This window comes from Polistes dominula, unplaced genomic scaffold (assembly GCF_049000335.1).
Source record: "Polistes dominula isolate Pdom_NZ unplaced genomic scaffold, Pdom_raw_medaka contig_78, whole genome shotgun sequence".
NCBI classification, from domain to species: Eukaryota; Metazoa; Arthropoda; class Insecta; order Hymenoptera; family Vespidae; genus Polistes; species Polistes dominula.
In genome coordinates, this window is record NW_028301042.1 from 2,216,808 (window position 1) to 2,235,517 (window position 18,710).

Consider the following 18,710-nt stretch of genomic DNA (forward strand, 5'->3'; position numbering starts at 1 on the left):
CATAAGGGTCTTTTTTAAATATTTGACAATGGTTATCGACCGATCACGTAAACTTGACACATTATATTTGTATTTGGTCAAAATTCAAAGCAAGCAATCTTCGTATGTTTGCTTTTTAAAAAGGAATTCTCAAAAGATTGTTTGATTAAATGAATTTCATTTGTTTTATTGCAGGTATGGACGCGTGCAGAGCGTCAAGTTGCTGCCGCGGGGCGAAGTGTGCCCTGTGGACGGAGGTTCCGGTGGTTCCCTCGGGGAGGGCAACGAGGGTGGTTCCGGTTCCAGTTCCGGCAGCGGCGGGGGCGGCGGCAACGGGGGTGGTGGTTCCTCGATTAACACCGGGGGCGCCTCCGCGACGGTGGCGTTCATGGATATCAAGTCCGCAGCGAAGGCTCACGCGACTGAGCACACTCTGGACGAACGAGCCCTTACGACACAATACTACGAGCCCCAGCATCTTCAACATAGATTTCCCTCGCACGGGTGAGATATAATGCCGGGATGATTTAATAAACCTTTAGAAAGCCGGAAATATGCACACTGCGTGGTTTTTTTAACCCTTCCGTTACAGGTGCCGATTATAACCGGCATGAAGATTATTTTACTTTACCTTTAGAGTATCTTTCAATTTTATTTTACTCGTATTAGATTAATCGTATTAAAAATATACTTTGAAAGCATGTAATATATTCTGAACATCAAAATATTGCCTAAGATGGCATTAAAAACTGTAAATGCAAAAATAGAAGACTACCGATGTGCAATGTTACTTTTCCCGTAACGAAAGGGTTAAACAAACTTTTATTTAACTACATTTTATTCCTTGATAAACAACTGCCAATTATCTCTAGGTTTGGTACGAGGATATATCTTCCAAGTTAGGTTATGATCAGGTTCTTATAATTAATTCAAGTTGCTAATGGAGCAACTAGAAATAAACATGAACGTGAGATCAGAATATCTAATATCTAGATATAATAAGATTCACAATGATTCATAATGATCCGTATACTTAACATTATAACTAAATGTTGATAAAAATCATCATGGATCGTGGTGAAACTTTAAAACAAGCATTTTAAAATGTTTCCTATCGGGTCTGTACGACGTGTGTGATGTTCTTCTTGTCCTCTCATATGACGGGGAAACCGATAATGTAATTTTTACTCGTTTTCGAATGACTTGCGTATATACGCGTCCATCTTTAATTTTCTTTTTTTTTTTTTGCTAGCTGCGTGTACGTGCGTGTGTGCGTACGTATATAAAAGAGCACTTTACGATGAGTCACGTCAAGTCAAAGGAATCGATTAAATCGCACATTTATATACCGGAAGCAAGTTAAATGACATTGAAACGTCATTACACGTGTTAGGAGGTCTCTCTTAGTTTTCTTTTTATTTTTTGTTGTTGTCGTGTATGGTCTTTGCCTATCCTCTCTCATTTAGTACATGTGTGGGTTCTATACACACACACTTCCTTATACTCATAATCCTTTTTCTAATTAGATCAAATAATCATGTTGTTGACTACTGCAATATTTCAAATATGATATACAAAATGCCACGATAATAATGGATGATTATTTGTGTAAAAAAATACAAAAGACAATCAGTGGGATAAAAAAGAAAATTTAGTGAAACTCGTCTTTTGTTAATTCTACGAATATCGGCGTAGTTACAATCACCACCCCTAAATGGATGCAGTGTTGGATTACAGTGAATTTGGATTAAATATAAGTGCCAAGTGTCGTCAACTTCATCGTCATCTTCATTTTCATCGTCACCGTTTTGAAGATGAAGATGCACCGTGTGCAGTGCACGGTACATCATTGAAAAGCAAGTATGAATTGTTGTTGAAAAGGTAAGTCATGGAAACCTACTGAACGACCTTTTAAATATTTACCCTTTTCCCTTTACCAGAAGACCATACCGGCAATAATTATACCTGTGTGTAGAATTAAATGAAAAACGTGAATAGGAGAGAGATATCTTTAGGTATATAGAAAATGTCGACATCGTTTTTTGATGAACTTCTCTCTCTACGATATCATCGATAAGTTCTTATCAACTGCAAAGATATCAATCATTTAATAGTTTGTTTTTTATATTTGAAATACGTCGTGAACGCAAAAATGGGCTCATCGATTTTCTCACTAATTAAAGTATTTCCTAGAAATGTTATATGGTTGTTTTCGTCATAGTATTTATCGCGATCATTCGTTGACGAGCAATAAATTTACATCTTTTTTTTTTTTTTTTTAGCATGAACTTTTCCCCCTTGCCAAGAAATTATCGGTTTGCGTTGTCTTCGGGTCGATAAAGGGAAATTTCAACACCTCTCTCGTTGTGTGTGTGTGTGTTTGTCTATCATTTTCTCTTGTTTTCTTTATTCCCTTAGCGGCCTTTTTTCGTAATTGCTTGCTTGCCTCGGCCACCAACCAACCAACCAACCAACATCACATCACGATGACGTGTAATAATAAAAGCTTGTTTTATTTAATTACTTGGGATCTGTCGTTAAGTAAAAAAACATGCAAAACATGGGCGTAATTTCTGGTTTCTCATTAACCGTCCCCTCGATGACTCGTAACATTTTACTATTTTCTTCGTTTATTGCTAGAAAAAGTAATAATTAAATGCAGAATAAAAATATAGACCAATAACAACCAACAACCAGTTGTTACAGGAAGTAGTAAAAGAGGTTCAGAATAGATAAGCAGATGATTTTATTTTGCTAATCAAAAAAAGACTTTTAATACTTGGGTTATATTAAACGTTACTTTGGAATGTTTGTCTATTTTCCCGCCGCCCTCACTTCTTTCACCCCCACTCTTTTTCTTTTTCTTTCTCTTGTCTCTTGGTGAAATGTACCAGCAATGGCGTTGCATTTCCATGAAAAATTAGACGACCGTGACGATTTCGAAGACACGATGGATGGACGGAACGAAACGGAACGAGAACCGCGGGGATATTGTCGAAGAAAATGACGATGAAGAAGGCGACGTTGCCACGCGTTTCATCGTCAAGTGACGGAACGTCGAAGCGTGACGACGAACCAGGAGGAAGAGTAGGAGGGGGGGGGCGTACAACGTTATTGCGGGTGCTCAGAGGGACCTGTAAAAGGAAAAGAAGGCAAAGGGGGGGGAGGGTTCGGCTGTTAACCGTCGTTCAGAGCCGTAGTTATGAATGTACAAGCCCTTTTCTTCCTTTGGCACAGTAGTCCTCTCTTCCCTTTCTTTTTTTTAATCTTAAATAATAACAATTTTCTTCCAATTTGTTTATTATACCTTGGAATACTACTAGACATTTTGCTGTAAAGAAGAAACTTTGATCGTAACGTAATCATTGGTGATTCGTGCAAAATTTTCTCTTTGGGGAGAACGTGACGTCATTGTTTAATATTTATCACAGTATCGGCAAGGTTTTATAATCTACTTATGAATCAGACGTTTTATAAATATAACCGGGAGTTTATCGAATCGAATCTGATGAAATTTTGAACTCGCTTAGCAAAAAATTGAACGCGTGCAAGTCACGTTTTAATGCTAGAGGAAGAAAGAAAATAGTTTAGGTAGAGGTTAGAAAGAAAGAGAGATTAATACTTGACCATATAGATAAAGATGGCGTTAGGACTAATTTGTAATGACCCTGCTTTTCTGTCGGTAATGCGCATGCGCCTTAAGTATGCTGATACGACTCTAGAAATATCTTATCGGGTATATTATTGTGGCCCCCATACCGTGCATGCCAAACAAGTCACGACACATGCAAGAAGCTACGATTAACCCTTGCCCCTTTGTATATTTCTACGTGTAATATATTACACACGCACATATATACTAAATGTAATAATAATATTAAATATATATATATATATTTGAAAAAAAAATGATGAATCTCAATTGGAAAATAAATTTGTATTTTATTCTCAATGATAATTTGCTTTTATACTTACGGTATTTTGTTTTTTATGAAAATTATTAGAATTAGTATGACAAAAAAGAAGAAATTTGTTAAAAGATCTTCTTCTTATTCTTCTTCTTTTTTGAGGTTAGGAGTAGGTAAGAATAATTGTGCGGAGAACTTATTTTTTCCTTAAGTTGAGCCCTTCCTTCTCGTTCTCTTTTACACAAACCACAACCGATAGCCTTCTTTGAATAACGGCGTGTCTATCCTCTTTGAGAGATGATTGGTTAGAGATCAAGCCACAAGAGAGAGAGAGAGAAAGAGAGAGAGAAGAGAGAACGTTCTTCAAAATCTCTTTTCTCTTTGTTTCCTTTTCTTTTCCCTCTTGGGGGCTTCTTTCCACATCCGTGTCACGATTTGGAATCTCTACTTTGGCGTGACCGACGTGACACGCAGTAAGTTTTGTCCTTCAGTTGTGTGTTGGATTTTACAATGAACAACTTGTCTCCGTCGCGGATATCCTCTCTCTTGATGCATCACCACGGATAATCTCCGGCGGATGATCTTTTTTTTCTTTTCTTCTTTCTTCTTTCTTCTTCTACTTCTTCTTCTTCTTCCTTCGAACATGACTCGCATCTAGCATCAGTCATTTTTTCTTTTTTCTTAATACTTCACGAGGTTACCTTCGTACGCATTTAATTCTTTCTTGCATACAGAAAGATAAAAGAAGATATTTATCTCCAACTTCTCAAGGTTTTCAAATGCGTATCGGCAAATTTGTTTTAGAGGTGATATAAACGGTATGAACGATGAATAAAAGACTTACCTTGTCTAAAGAAAAGATAGAAGAAGTACTTGGTATCATGATCACGTGACACTTAAGAAAAAAAAAAGACAATCACTTATGCATAAAGATCACGTTCATGAGAGTTATCTCAGCAAGCGCAAGATAATAATAATAATGATGATGATGTTGATGATTCTTTAGTCATCTGAGTAGAGATTAAGTTTGATTTGGTATGTTTCAGAAGTTCGGAGGATCATGGCTCGAGTGGCGGCAGTGGTTCCGGAAGTGGAGGCGGAGGAAACGTCGGCGTCGTCGGGGGTGGTGTTGGGGTCGTCGTCGGAAGTAGCGGGAGTATCGTCGGATCTGGTGGAGTCGGCGTCGTCGGTGGAGTCGGCGGAGTCGTCGGAGGCAGTGGTGGTAACACAGTTGGCATTAGCAGCGGCGTCAGCGGCAGCGGTGGCAGTGGCAGCGGGGGCGGCGTTGGCGTCGGCGTCGGCGGCAGCGTCGTTGTCGGTGGCGGTGGCAGCGAAAGTAGTTTCGTCGAGTCCAGGAGCTCACACGTTGGTTCTCACGGAGGTTCCCACGGGGGTTCCCACGGGGGTTCCCATGGGAGTTTCTACAGCGGAGGCGGGGGTGCCGGGAGTGGAGGCGGTGGCAGCAACGCTGGCAGCGGCGGCGGGGTCGGCGGAGCAGGAAGCGGAGTCGTCGTTGTTCAAGGCCACCCAGTCGATCCTAATAGCGGTGATCCTGGTGGCTACATACCACGTGGACGTCCACCACCTGGTAGCTCTTACCACGTGACGTCGAGCAGGGCGAGGGATCGGCTTTACCCGAGGACAGGCCCTTACGGCTCCGGGCCGCCACCCCCGCCCCATTTAGATCGTCATCGGCCACCGTCTTCCTGGTCTTCTGCCTATGAGTCGGCTGCTTCATCGAGATATGGTAATGCACCTCCACCACCTTCACCGGCTACCAACGATTCCTACCAAGATGATCAAGGTAGAATATTGACATGAGACTACATTGAGACATCGAGAATTAAGCTATTAATATATTTATATATTTTTTTTATTTATTTTATTAATAATTTATGAACAAAATAGGTGGCGGAGGCGGTAGTAGTAGCAGTGTTCACCGACAGCACAAGAAGCAACGTAGAAAATCTCGTAGCGGTAGCAGCTCGCCGAGCGGTAGTAGCCGTTCCGGAAGTAGCAGTAGTAGTCGAAGCGGCAGTTCCGCTGGTAGCACATCTGCTGCAAGCACGTCACCAGGAAGCTCACCGCATCGTACTGGAAATGCTGTCGCAGTCACCGAGGATCGCAGGCCATTGGCGATCTGCGTTCGGAACCTTCCTGCTCGCAGCAGCGACACTTCCCTCAAGGATGGCCTTTTCCATGAATATAAAAAGCATGGGAAGGTCACGTGGGTGAAGGTTGTCGGTGCAGCGGGCGACAGATACGCTCTGGTTTGTTTCAAGAAACCCGAGGACGTAGAAAAAGCTCTAGAGGTCTCCCACGACAAACTATTTTTCGGTTGTAAGATCGAAGTTGCGCCTTATCAAGGATACGACGTCGAGGACAACGAGTTCAGACCATACGAAGCTGAACTAGACGAGTATCATCCCAAAGCAACTAGGACGTTATTTATTGGGAATCTCGAAAAAGATGTCACCGCATCTGAACTCAGGAAACACTTTGAGCATTTTGGCGAAATTATCGTAAGTCTAACATGATCATAAATTTAGTGTTGTATTTTTTTCTTCATTTACTTATTCACCAAATTCAGTATTCTAATATATGTTCCATTGTATTTTTGTTTTATCTGCCATTGCAGGAAATTGACATAAAAAAGCAAGGCGCTGTTTCGAGTTATGCATTCTGTCAGTATTCAGACATCGGTAGTGTCGTTAAGGCCATGAGATCTATGGATGGTGAACACCTAGGTGCGAATCGTATCAAACTTGGATTTGGCAAATCTATGCCAACCTCCTGCGTTTGGGTGGACGGAATAGGAGGTAAACCAACTTTTCACGTTTCTATGATCATCATTCGATCATGTCAATATTGATATAGGCATACACATTTGTAATAAATCATATTCTTCCGTTTTCTAGATTGCATGTCGGAAAAATACCTAAACATGCAGTTCTGTCAGTTCGGTCCTATTACGCAAATCGTTTTGGATCGTGAGCGTGGCCACGCGTTGGTTAACTTCGAACAAATAAGCTGCGCTCAGGCTGCCGTTAAGGAAATGAGAGGAGTCGCACTTCGTGGACGTCGTCTTCAAGTGGACTTCGCTTCCAGAGAATGTCAGGAAACGTTCTACGAACATCTGGAACGACAAGGAGTTTCTGGTGAAAAACCTTGGGACACCAGGCCGTCACCGGCAACAACCTTCGATGTTGCGTATGTATAATACAATTATATATATATTTTTTAATAATTTGCAATTTTCAAAATTTTGTAAAATCATTCAAAGTAAAATATATTTAACAGTAATAAAACGTATAACGTAAGTTATGATTTTGTTAATTTGTTAATGTTTGATAATATATTGTATTATTATTATTATTATTATTATTATTATTATTATTATTATTATTATTATTATTATTAATGTGTAACAACTAATCGTATAAAAATATCTAGCTTTAAGTATCATCGTCACCCCCAAATAAAGAGCACAAAGTAGAATTCACGCGTTACTGAAAGGATTCATTACAGGAGGGAACGTAGCAGCTTTGAATCAGCAGTTACAGTATCAAATTCGGGCGGTCGATTTACGCGTTACGATACACCCCCAAGATCAAGGACAACTAGTAGTTACTCTCGTACTTCCGGTGGTGGTAGCACGCCAGGGGCCAGTCCAGCTCATCCAACGGCGATGTCTCGTAGCAGCAGACGGTCCTACCAAGATTCATACTACGACGGTGATTACAACGACCCGACGCCACGCAGATTCCGAAGTTACGACGAATTCAGCCAAGGAAGCGGAGCCAGCCACGACGATTATCAGAGCAGCGTTCTAAGCGACGGCAAACTCAACGACGACGATTGTCCACCACCCCCGTCGTCACGGAGGCATACTGTCCAGAGTGTTGTTACCAGCGTGGAACCACCAGTTCCACCACCACCCATCTTACCTCCGCCCGACATCAGGCATCTTCAAAAAGAGCGAGTTCATTTGTTGGAACAGCTCGAGGAGTGTCACAGCAGCGGCGACGAAGTTGGTTTTGCACCTAAGAAACGAGTCAAACTGGATGGAAGTTCAACAACTATACTATGCGAGGACGATGAACCTGAAATAGCATCCTTGATGGTAACTTCTCATTCCGGTAGAAAAGGCATGGACGTTAGACGCGTAAGTGACAGCAAAGTGGTGGTGCATCATAGTATGAGAAGAAGTAGCTGCGAGGGCAGGGGTCCAGGACCTTGTAAGCGACGTCGAGATACTTCTAGCAGGTGAGATTGAATAAGTTAGAGATAAAGACAAAAAGAGAAGTAGAGAAATAAAGAAAGAAAGAGATAGAAGAACGAAAAAAGAAATAAAAGTTCCGTATCGTCTAACTGTGTAGGCGGTAACATTATCTCTTTAACTTATCTTTTTCTTCCTTTGTAACACGTTTAGACATCACGAGCATCACGATGGATCACGACCAGGAACGCCTCTCGTCGATGAAAGACCGGAGAACCTTGTGCCGAGTGAACCAAGAAGATTTCGTGAAAGGAGTCACGAGGGTCCTCTTTCGTTACCTCTGCCAAGGTTCGCGACTCAGATGCTGAACAACAACAATACCAGTAACAGCAACAACAACAACAACAATAACAACAACAACAACAGCAGCAACAGCAACAGCAGTAGCAGCAACGCAAGATCTAGCAGCAGCAATTTAAAAGTCACTAGTCCACCCTGTGCCAGTAGTGGGCTCTCAGTTGTAGTAAGCCCTTGTACGGCACCTCAGCCACCAGCCTCGCCACCGCCTAGACATTTAAGCCTAAGTCCAACGAGTTCCGACAGTGAGACAGCGCCCCAGTCTCCTAGTCTCGAAGAGAGAATACGTTCCCTCGACGAGAAATACGAAAAGTGGTCGGGCTCGAGAGCTTTAAGTGCAGCCGGTGGCGATGCTTTGGCTAAACTTGACGCAAGCGCTTCGGAACGTTTTAGATTCCGGCATAAACTTTTAGACATGGATCTAAACGAAGTGCAACCATCGGATATAGTGAAATCGGTTCTCGCGAAAAGGAGTGTGTTCGACGAGGATTCGAAACGACTCGAGAATTTCAGTGAAAAATATGAACCTAAAGAATTTACGGGCGTCATTGGCGTCAGTTCGATGATCGGTAGCACGGCTGGGTTAACTTCTAGCGGGGGTTGTACCAGCAAAGTTTGCCTCCAATATCCATTTCCTAGTCATCCACCGGTGCAACTGACCAGTACCTCATCTGTTAGCAGTCACATCGGTGGTAGTAGTACGATGCTCTCGACGAGCATGGTTCCGTCAATGTTAAAAACGACTGATCCACGCTCGACGATGCAGCACAATTGTGTACACCCAACCCCAGCGACACCGATCACGCCGGGCACGTCGATCAAAACCGTCAGTCCGGAATTACCACCAGTTTCTTTACCTATCGGTCCTGCAACTAGCGGAACGGCAGCAAGCAGTGGTAATAATAGCGGTTTAGGGTCGGTCAGTAGCCTTCTTAGTGGTAATAGTAGTATATGTAGTATTCACAACCTCAGCGCCTCGACGAATCGAGGATTAATTTCTAGTAATACAGTTTTAAATAATTCGTCGTCGTCGTCATCATCGTCGTCGTCGTCGTCGTCGTCGTCAGTGACGATATCTTCGTCATCATCCTCTTCATCCTCCTCATCCTCTATCATTTCTTCTTCTGTACCTCTTCCTCTTCCTTCTTCTTCTTCTTCATCAGCTTGTTTAACTTCCTCATCATCAGCCTCGATATCAGCATCTTCTTCAGTTTCCTTCTCAGCAACGGCAGCGTCAACAGCAGTAGCAGCAGCATCATCAACAACAGCAGCAACAGTAGTAACATCATCATCCGGTGTTACTGCGGCAACGACGATGATTTTAACAACAGCAACATCGACAATATCGATACCAACCATTTCCTCGTCAGGCACAACACAACAACAACAACAACAGCAATCGAGCGGTCAATACCATCAATCTTCCTTGACAACAACCGCTTCCTCTTCGGTGCCATTGTCTTCCACGATATCGTCCACGTTCAGCAGTAGCAGCAGCAGCAGCACGTCTTCGTTATCCTCTTCCTCGGTCGACATAATTCGTGCTCGATTACGAAAAGAGATTGGCATAAGTAGTAGTAGTAGTAGTAATAATAGTGGTAGTAGTAGTACTGGTAATAGAGAAAGAAGAGACTCTCGAGAAGGTAGAGAATCGAAACACAGTAGTAAAAGTAAAGATTGTCAGAGTCGAAGATCGAGAAAGGAGGAAATTGATCGGAAGGAGAAGGAAGATAAGGAAACTCCTAGTAGCAACAGCAACAACTCTGACGTCAATGAAACCGATAATAATCACAGTAGAGATGTTAAAGAGACAAAGGAGACAAGGTACGAGAGGAGAGAACGTGAGGACAAGGAAAGAAGAGAGAAAGACGATCGGGAGAGACAGGAACGAAGAGATAAAGAAGATCGTGACAGACAGGAACGCAAGGAACGAGAGGAAAGAGAAAGAAGAGAAAAGGATGAGGAACGTAAGGAAAGAGAAAGATTAGACAAGGAACGTCAGGAAAAGGATAGGAGAGAACGGGAGGAACGAGAAAGGGAAAAGAAGGAAAGGGAGGAAAATGAATTTAGGGAAAAGGAGAGGAGGGAGAAGGAACGGTTGGAACGTGAGAAGAGGGAACGGGAAGAAAAGGAGAGGCAAGATCGTAGGGAACGCGAGGAAAGGGAGAGAAGGGATAGGGAGGAACGGGAAAGGAAGGAACGTGAATTGCGTTTGGAAAGGGAGAAACAAGAGAAGGAACGTTTGAGAAAGGAACGTGAGGAACAGGAAAGGCGAGATAAGGAAGAACGGGAGAGATTGGAACGGGATAGGAGAAGGGAGGAAAAGGAACGCATTGATAAGGAGAGGAAACGGGAGAGGGAGGAGAAGGAACGTTTGGAACGAGAGAGGCGGAAGGAGAAAGAGAAAGAGGAACGGGAAAGATCGGAAAAGGAAAAGCGTGAGAAGGAGGAAAGGGAAAGGTTAGAAAGGGAAAAACACGAACGTGAAAAGAGGAGAGAACGCGAAGATCAAGAAAAACGGGACAAGGAGAAGGTTGAGCGAGAAAAGAGGAGAGACAGGGAGGAAAAAGATAAGGAAAAACGTGAACGCGAAGAAAGTAGGCGTCAACCTACCGATAATCATCTTCATCAATCGGTTAATGTACAATCTCAAAATCAACAATCTTCGCCAGCTCCAGTACCGACAAAACGAAGGTTCTCGTCCCAAGATTGTTCCACCGAAGATGATAGCAGCAAACGTATGAAGATCTCGGATCATCGCAGAGATAGCAAAGACCGGCCTAGACAAAATAGAAAATCTGAGGATCGTAAACATCGTAATGACTCTCATCGTTCTAGTCGAGAAAGTAGGGAAAGTCGGGAGAGTAAGGATAGCAGTGGAACCGTTCAAGATTCTAGGGAAACTACTCACACAGATATAAGGGAATCTACAAGAGAAAATAGAGATAATAATAGAGAAAGTGTTAAAGAAAAACAAAGGAGTAAAAGAAGATCGGAAAAAGAATCGAGAGAACGTAGTCCTAGGGTTTGTCAGGAAGCTGATAAAGAATTCCTATCAAGATTAGAACTTTCTAAACGTAGCGAAACAAGTTCACCGAACGATCAAACTTCTACCGGTTCGCATCATACGAGAGAATCGTCACAATTCCATCAACAACAACAACAACAGCAGGCTTCGTTGAATCAACACAGCGACGTTGACGATGGTCCAGGACACGACATGCAAGTTGCAAGACATCCTTCTGCAACTGACACGGATAGCGACGAGCCTAAAAAACATTCGATATTTGATATCGTTGACGATGAACCTGCTTATATCAGTATGTACGATAAGGTTAAGGCACGTTCGACCAAAAACATGCAGAAAATGGAAGAGAAAAGGCAAGTGCGTTTGAAGGATAAATTTTCACAGTTAAAACAAAGTAGAGCTAGACGGGAAGAAAAGAAACAGAGTACATCTTGGGACGGTGATTCGGTTAGTAGCAAAGCTTTAACCGAAGACGAGGCAACATCTGAATCCGACTCGGCTAGAGCTAAATCTTTATCAAGAAAGGGATCACGTTCGCGGATTCATTCGGACACTAGCGAAGAAGAAGAATCATTTAACAACAAAGTTCGGAAGAACGTTAAGGCAGATAGATTTCTTGAAAGTGACGTTGATCTTGGATTTGCTGATACTGAAGAAAAACAAAATCCTTTGGAAACCAGTAATGTTGTTATTAACAGTGTACATACCAATACAAAAGAAGAAGTACGTACTTCTGATGACGATGAAAGAGTTTCTTATCAAACGAGTCATCCAACGATAGTCGTTAATAATCATGAAAGAGATTCGCGCAAGAAATCACATAAAAAGAAACAAAAACGTCAGAAAAATTCGGTATCTAGTGAAGAAAGTTCTAAATTGGAATCAACTGAAACTACGGATCACAAAAATAAGACTAATGTTGTTATATCGACTGATACGGAGTGTCGTGCGAATCATACAACCGAATCTGTAACGATCAGTAGTACACCAACGACAACACCGGTTGCAACTATTGACAATGCAGAGGAAAAATTACGTGCCGATAAAAAACAAAGAACGAAGAAAGATAAAAAAAGAGAAAGAAACGGAGAAGACAAGGTCAAAGCGAGAAGAAGGAGACTGAATAGACAAGAAGCTAGAGATTCGCAAAGAATGGAAGCTATTTTTGGTCCTCTTTCTGATGACGTTGACGATCCTCAACCTCCAGACACATTTTTTGATAGACTTAGCAATATGACATCTGAAAATAACGCTTACGTTTCTGACAGCGATGGTGAACGTAGTCCAGTTTTAGATGTCGAAAGAGTTAGAAGAAAAACAGAAAAAAAGAGACAGAGGCATCACCAGGAGGATGAAAATAGCGTTGACCTTGCTGAAGCTGGACGAGAAATCGAAGCTAAACTGTTAGGTCTACCAAACTCACCAAAATCTGCAGTCGCGTGTACGGAGTCCAATGAACACGATGTTTTCCGTTTCACCGATGACAATGACAGTGTTGAACCATCTACTCCCACTACAGTACCTGAAAAGGTTAAAGAAAAGAAAAAGAAACGTAAGAAATCGAAGGAAGAACGTAGTAGAAAAGATTATCATCACCATCATCATCACCATCACCATCATCACGAAAAAACTGGAGAGTTACCTTATCTTGGAGCTGATCCAAGTCCTCCAAGAGCAAGCAGTCCTCTCATTCCGAAAACGTATTCTCCAATTTTGCCAGCTCTCAAAGAAACTCTGTTAAGTCCTATACCCAAAGTGGTTACGTCAAATACATCGACTGTTTCAACTATCAGTGCTCCCGTTGTAACTGGTGTCATTCAACCACCAAAGCCTGAAAAGAAGAAAGACAAATTTATACCTGGTTTTGGAATAGAAATAGATGAAACTATTCATGAAAATGCGGTCAAAAGTATCTCGGAACCTGAAGAACGTGAAAGTGGTGGTAATCAATCTCGTAACGGCAGAGATGAAACAGAAACTTCGTCGACAACACCGCCTGCTCAGAATGAGGATAAACCAAGGGTTGCTATATCACAGGAAGAAACTGAGGATGCTGTTGCAGCTTTATTAGAAGAAACTTTCGGTGGCTCAACCGAAGATTTCTCCTATGAAGGTGAAGAGGAAGATAATGAAGTAGACGGTACAACCGGACCACAAACCGAAGCACCTCAAGAGGATGTAGAAGAAATGCAACAGGCGGTGGAAAGTTTGAATGCTTCGACAGTCGAAGGTGAAGATCTCAAACCTGATACACCTACAAGTGAACATGATCTTCAAATAGATACAGACACGGAGGAAGATCCGAATTACGAGAACTTTGATTTAACACAACCACCGAAAACACCAGATATTCCATCATTTTATAAATCACCAACTAAGACAACACCAACCACCGTCACGCTTGCTATCGTTGCAGCAGAGAAACCAACGGAAGCTCGTCTACCACACAATCCTGTCATTCCAAAATCACAAAACTCTCCAAATTCGGTTATAGCACATTCTTGGAACCTTAATGAACATAAAACAGCTCGTGATACAACAAAAAATGTACAAATGGATACTGTGGAGCCTAGTGTGACGATAGCCAGTCCAGAAAAAGTTTCCCAATCTCATCGAACTTCAACATCCTCACCACCAACGTACAAACAACCTATGTTGGGATCCTGTAATGTACCAATCGCTAATGAAACATCACGAATTTCAGCAGCTAGTCCAAGACCTTCGTCGATTAACGTACAACCACTGTATCAAAGGCTACCAGTTTCACCACAATCTCAAATGGTACCAATGCGTCAAGCTTCTCCAAGAATGCAAAACGTTTCCACTCCGTCTTCGTCATCACCGTCGAGTATAACGCCTGTACCACCACTCGTTCCATCACTCGTTCCATCAAGAATACCACCTTTGATATCATCACAATTATCTCCAAGAATTCCACAACCACTGTCACCGAATGGACAATGGTCACGAGGTTCTACGATGAGTCCTCACGTGTCTACCGTTGGAAAACCTTCACCACCTCCAGCTAGAATCGCAGTGAGTGTTCCTATTTCTGCACATAGACCGGAAGTAACGGTACAACAGATCTATTCGACTGCTGCAACTCAACAACCAGTGATTCAACACGCGGCAGGTTTGAGACCACTCAATCCTAATTACCCTAGAGGTGGTTTGCCGCCATTGACATTAAATATTCCACCACGTCCTTATATGCCAGTACCACCATTGGCACCAGGTATACAAGTTAAAAGTTCGAGAGATTCAGCTGTTTTAGGCAACAAATCTGTTATTGAGACATTACTTTCTGTCAATCCAAACGAACTACCACAAAGATTAGAGGAGCCTAAATTATCGCCTGCTGTTATACCAGAATCTACGAATAAGGCCTCGACTTCTCCAAAAGTTCCTTCGCCTAATCAACCACCCACGTATATACCAGAAACGGCTAAAATTGAAATTAGTGCTAGTACGTCTACTCCAGCATTTGGAAAATCAAGTAGCATAACGGAAAGCAGTTCTTTACAGTCAAGATCTCAAAAACAAATATCTGCGTCTGTAACAGGAGATAACAGTGTACTTTCACCACGACCTAAACAAGAATTATCCAACGTACAATTGTTAACAACTCACGTACCACATTGTTCTACACCGAGTCCTGTAATTATAGCTCATGGACAATCCCATATAGTCCATAAATCTATGGTACATAGTCTAGGACCATCCACGGTCTCTTCTTCTAATCAATCGTTAATTAAAACTGTAGTACCAATAGTATCTCAACAATTAACAACAACAGTACAATCCACAACGGCCAGTGATAAGAGCAGCATTTCACAGACAACCACTGTTTCTTATTCTAATTCTCAAAAAATGTCACCTTGTCCACCAGTAACTTCAATTTCCAAATCTCATTTACCGGTTGGTCCTCCAGTTTCACAATCGATAATAACCAGAGTCGTACCAACGACTGTATCAACTGTATCGACTACTTCGATGTCCGATAATGTTCGAGAATGCATAGAACAACCACGTGTGGTACAACAAACAGAAAAATCAGCGACAGATTCTGAAGTACAAATAGGGCAAACTGCTCAACCTATGCAATTAACACCACCGATACAATCAAGCCAACCTATCGAAATTACTAAACAAGAGCCGCCAGTTGATATAATAAAACAAGAGGATGCAACGTTGAAGGAAGAAATGAAATTTAATATACCAAAAACAGAAACACCTTTGGAACAATCGTGTGATATTGATATTAAACCTAAAGAAGAAAAACATGAATTTGTCGAATCAGAAAAATTAGTATCCATTCCTAAGACAGAAGTATTGAATATTCTCATACCAAAACTTGAAACAGAAACAACTATAAAATCAGAGATTGTAAACGAAGTGAAAGAGGAAGAATATGAAGAAGAGGAAGAGGAGGAAACTGTGACCAAGGAAAATGAAGAGGTTGAATTGGATGAAGAACCAGTAGAAGATCCATTGAAAGAACCAAGTACAGATCCGCTAGCTATTGATGTGTCGAAAGAAGATCCAACTGATAGTAAAGAAGATAGCGATTATTGGTCAGCCAAGGAAGTAAATATAGAAAGTGTTATAAAGAAAGTAGATGCCTTGTGTGATGGCGAAGGTAACGATAATGAAGGTAACGATGCTGAAGATAATCAAGAAAATAATCAAGAAACTCACAATAATTCTGTGGAAACTGTTAAAAGTGAATCCGATTGGTTCCAAGCTGAAACAACCGAGGAAGAAAGTAAAAAGAACACGACAACAGCTAATGAAGAACAAGATGAAGGTGTTGAAACTTGTGAGGCAGAATTAACGAGTCGTCGTCGTGGTAGATCAAAAGCTAGACGAGGTGGTAGCAGTCGTGGTGGTGTTAGACGTGGTAGAACAACTACTGCAACTGCACACAAAAGAGGTGGAAGAGCACCAAGAGGTAACAAACATCACGTTGCACATAAATTACCCTATGCCGACGTTTACGAATTTCATGACGACAGCGAAGAGGAACATCCTGGTCGTCCTCGTTTAATTCTTACCATTAAATCTGGTCCTAACACAGAATTACCAATGGAAGACGTGGTTTCACCGGCTACCAATACGAGAAAATCTAGAAGGTTAGCTGAAAAAGATGGTAGTAGGAACACGATTGACGACGTTATCGAAGATGTTGTTCGTGGACCGTCAAATAAAAATTTTTCGAGTGGAAATATACAAAACATGCATACCACGAGAAGAAGTACAAGGCACAATAATGCACCGCGTAATGTACAAACAACACAGCCTAAAGTGCAAGTTACGGAATCTCGTAAATCACCAAGAGGTAGTCGCAAAGCAACGAGAAGGACTTCAGAAAATAATGAGGATAGCGGAGAAGAGAAATTTATTAAATTGGTTGTTACCCCGCCAAAGAAAGTTGAGAATAAATATGAAAGTCCTGTTGCTGAAGAATCCAATCTTAAAGTGGAAGAAAGTAATCCAACTTCGACGCCACCTGAACAGAAATCTGTATCTCTTGAACCAACGACATTGATTGATCCAGTTACAGGAATGTTAATAGCAATGAGGGAATCGGAGGAAGGTCAATATATACCAGTCAGTACGTCAGCTACTCAACAACAAACTACTACCAAAACAATTAGTGAAGGCCGAAGTACTACTGCAACAGTCAAAGAAAGTTCGATCAATGAATCATTGCAATCAAAACCATCGTTCGATAATAACAAAACAGAAATTCATGAAGAGCCGAAAAAAGAACAACCTATGGAAACTGTATCTTGTCCACCAATACAAAATCAAGTAATATCTTCGCAAGCTAGTGTTATTACCAAACCACAATCTCCAATGGTTCAAACTTCTTCCACCATTACAGTCGTGCCGTCGTCTACGACATGTACGACTGTGACAACGATGTCAACGATACCTAGCGTGACTCCATCGCAACCAATATCAACTACTGTTACACAGAATAAACCTACGAGTTTGAAAGCTCATGTATTGAATGCTAGTAAATTATCAACTCAGTCTCAAGCTCAATCACAACCACAACCACAACTACAGCCACAAGTTCAAGCACCGGTTCTGACTCCTACTTCGGCTCCGGCTCCGGTTCCGACTCCAGCTCCGATTATAGTTCAAACTCACCCTCAGGCTCAATCGCAGTTGCAGCTACAACAACCACAACCACAGGCTCAAACTCAAGCTCAAGTTCAAGCCCAGGCTCATACTCATGCTCAGGTTCAAGCTCAAGCGCAGACTCACCCTCAGGCTCAATCGCAGTTGCAACTACAACAACCACAACCACAGGCTCAAACTCAAGCTCAAGTTCAAGCCCAGGCTCATGCTCATGCTCAGGCTCAAGCTCAAGCGCAGGCTCAAACTCAAGCTCAAGTTCAAGCCCAGGCTCATGCTCATGCTCAAGCTCAGGCTCAGGCTCAGGCTCAGGCTCAGGCTCAGGCTCAGGCTCAGGCTCAAGCTCAATCACAGGCTCAGTCACAATCACAACCACAACCACAATCTCATATTCAGGCTCAGTCTCAATCTCAATCTCTATCTCAGCCACAACAACAACAACAACAAATTGTTATTACAAAGCCTGTAGTTCCAACATTACCAAACCAGACAGTTGTTCAAAATATTATAAAACAACCGGCTCAAGCGATACAAAGTCTTCATTTGCAAATTCCTGGTGGCAGAGTAGTCTCGCCCAATTTGAGTCCATGTACTAAACAAGTTAGTTCAGGAAATACGAAACAAGGACAACCAATGTCACCAGTGCTTAATAATACGGGTGTACCACCAAATCCTAAGCAACATCTTCTGCAGGCAGCGAAACAACAACAACAACAACAACAACAACAACCATCCACCATAATAAACATGTCTCAAAAATTACCGATCAACGTTCATCCAGCCAGTGTTGTATCTGCACCAGCTCAGAGAATACATCATCCAGTTTCTCAACCAGTAACAGCTAAAGGTATCAATGGGCAACCACATCCGCTCAATCCAAAGGCTCATTTATTACAAGCAGTAGTACCAACAATGGTAACTGGAGCAGTTGCAAGTCCTCCAACACAACCACATCTTGTTGGTCCTCAGACTGTTCCAGCACCTGTAGGCTGTCCACGTCCACCTGGACCGAAACCTCAGGTACGTGTATTCTCATTTTAGGGATACATATTGATTTGTATGTAGAATGTTC

The 18,710-nt window shown here is 42.0% G+C and overlaps 1 protein-coding gene across 3 annotated transcripts in view; it reads left to right on the forward strand.

The window, feature by feature from the left end:
* LOC107071728 (uncharacterized) overlaps window positions 1–18,710 on the forward strand; it is an 81,363-nt gene that overhangs the window by 53,749 nt on the left and 8,904 nt on the right. The window contains exons 2-8 of one of the 3 annotated variants that reach the window (XM_089174922.1): window positions 175–483; window positions 4,934–5,691; window positions 5,796–6,409; window positions 6,526–6,706; window positions 6,806–7,097; window positions 7,404–8,153; window positions 8,320–18,658. In XM_089174922.1, coding sequence (XP_089031048.1) covers window positions 175–483; window positions 4,934–5,691; window positions 5,796–6,409; window positions 6,526–6,706; window positions 6,806–7,097; window positions 7,404–8,153; window positions 8,320–18,658 — 13,243 coding nt within the window. The remainder of the gene's footprint in view (window positions 1–174; window positions 484–4,933; window positions 5,692–5,795; window positions 6,410–6,525; window positions 6,707–6,805; window positions 7,098–7,403; window positions 8,154–8,319; window positions 18,659–18,710) is intronic. The other 2 variants (XM_089174924.1, XM_089174923.1) reach the window with 2 other exon arrangements.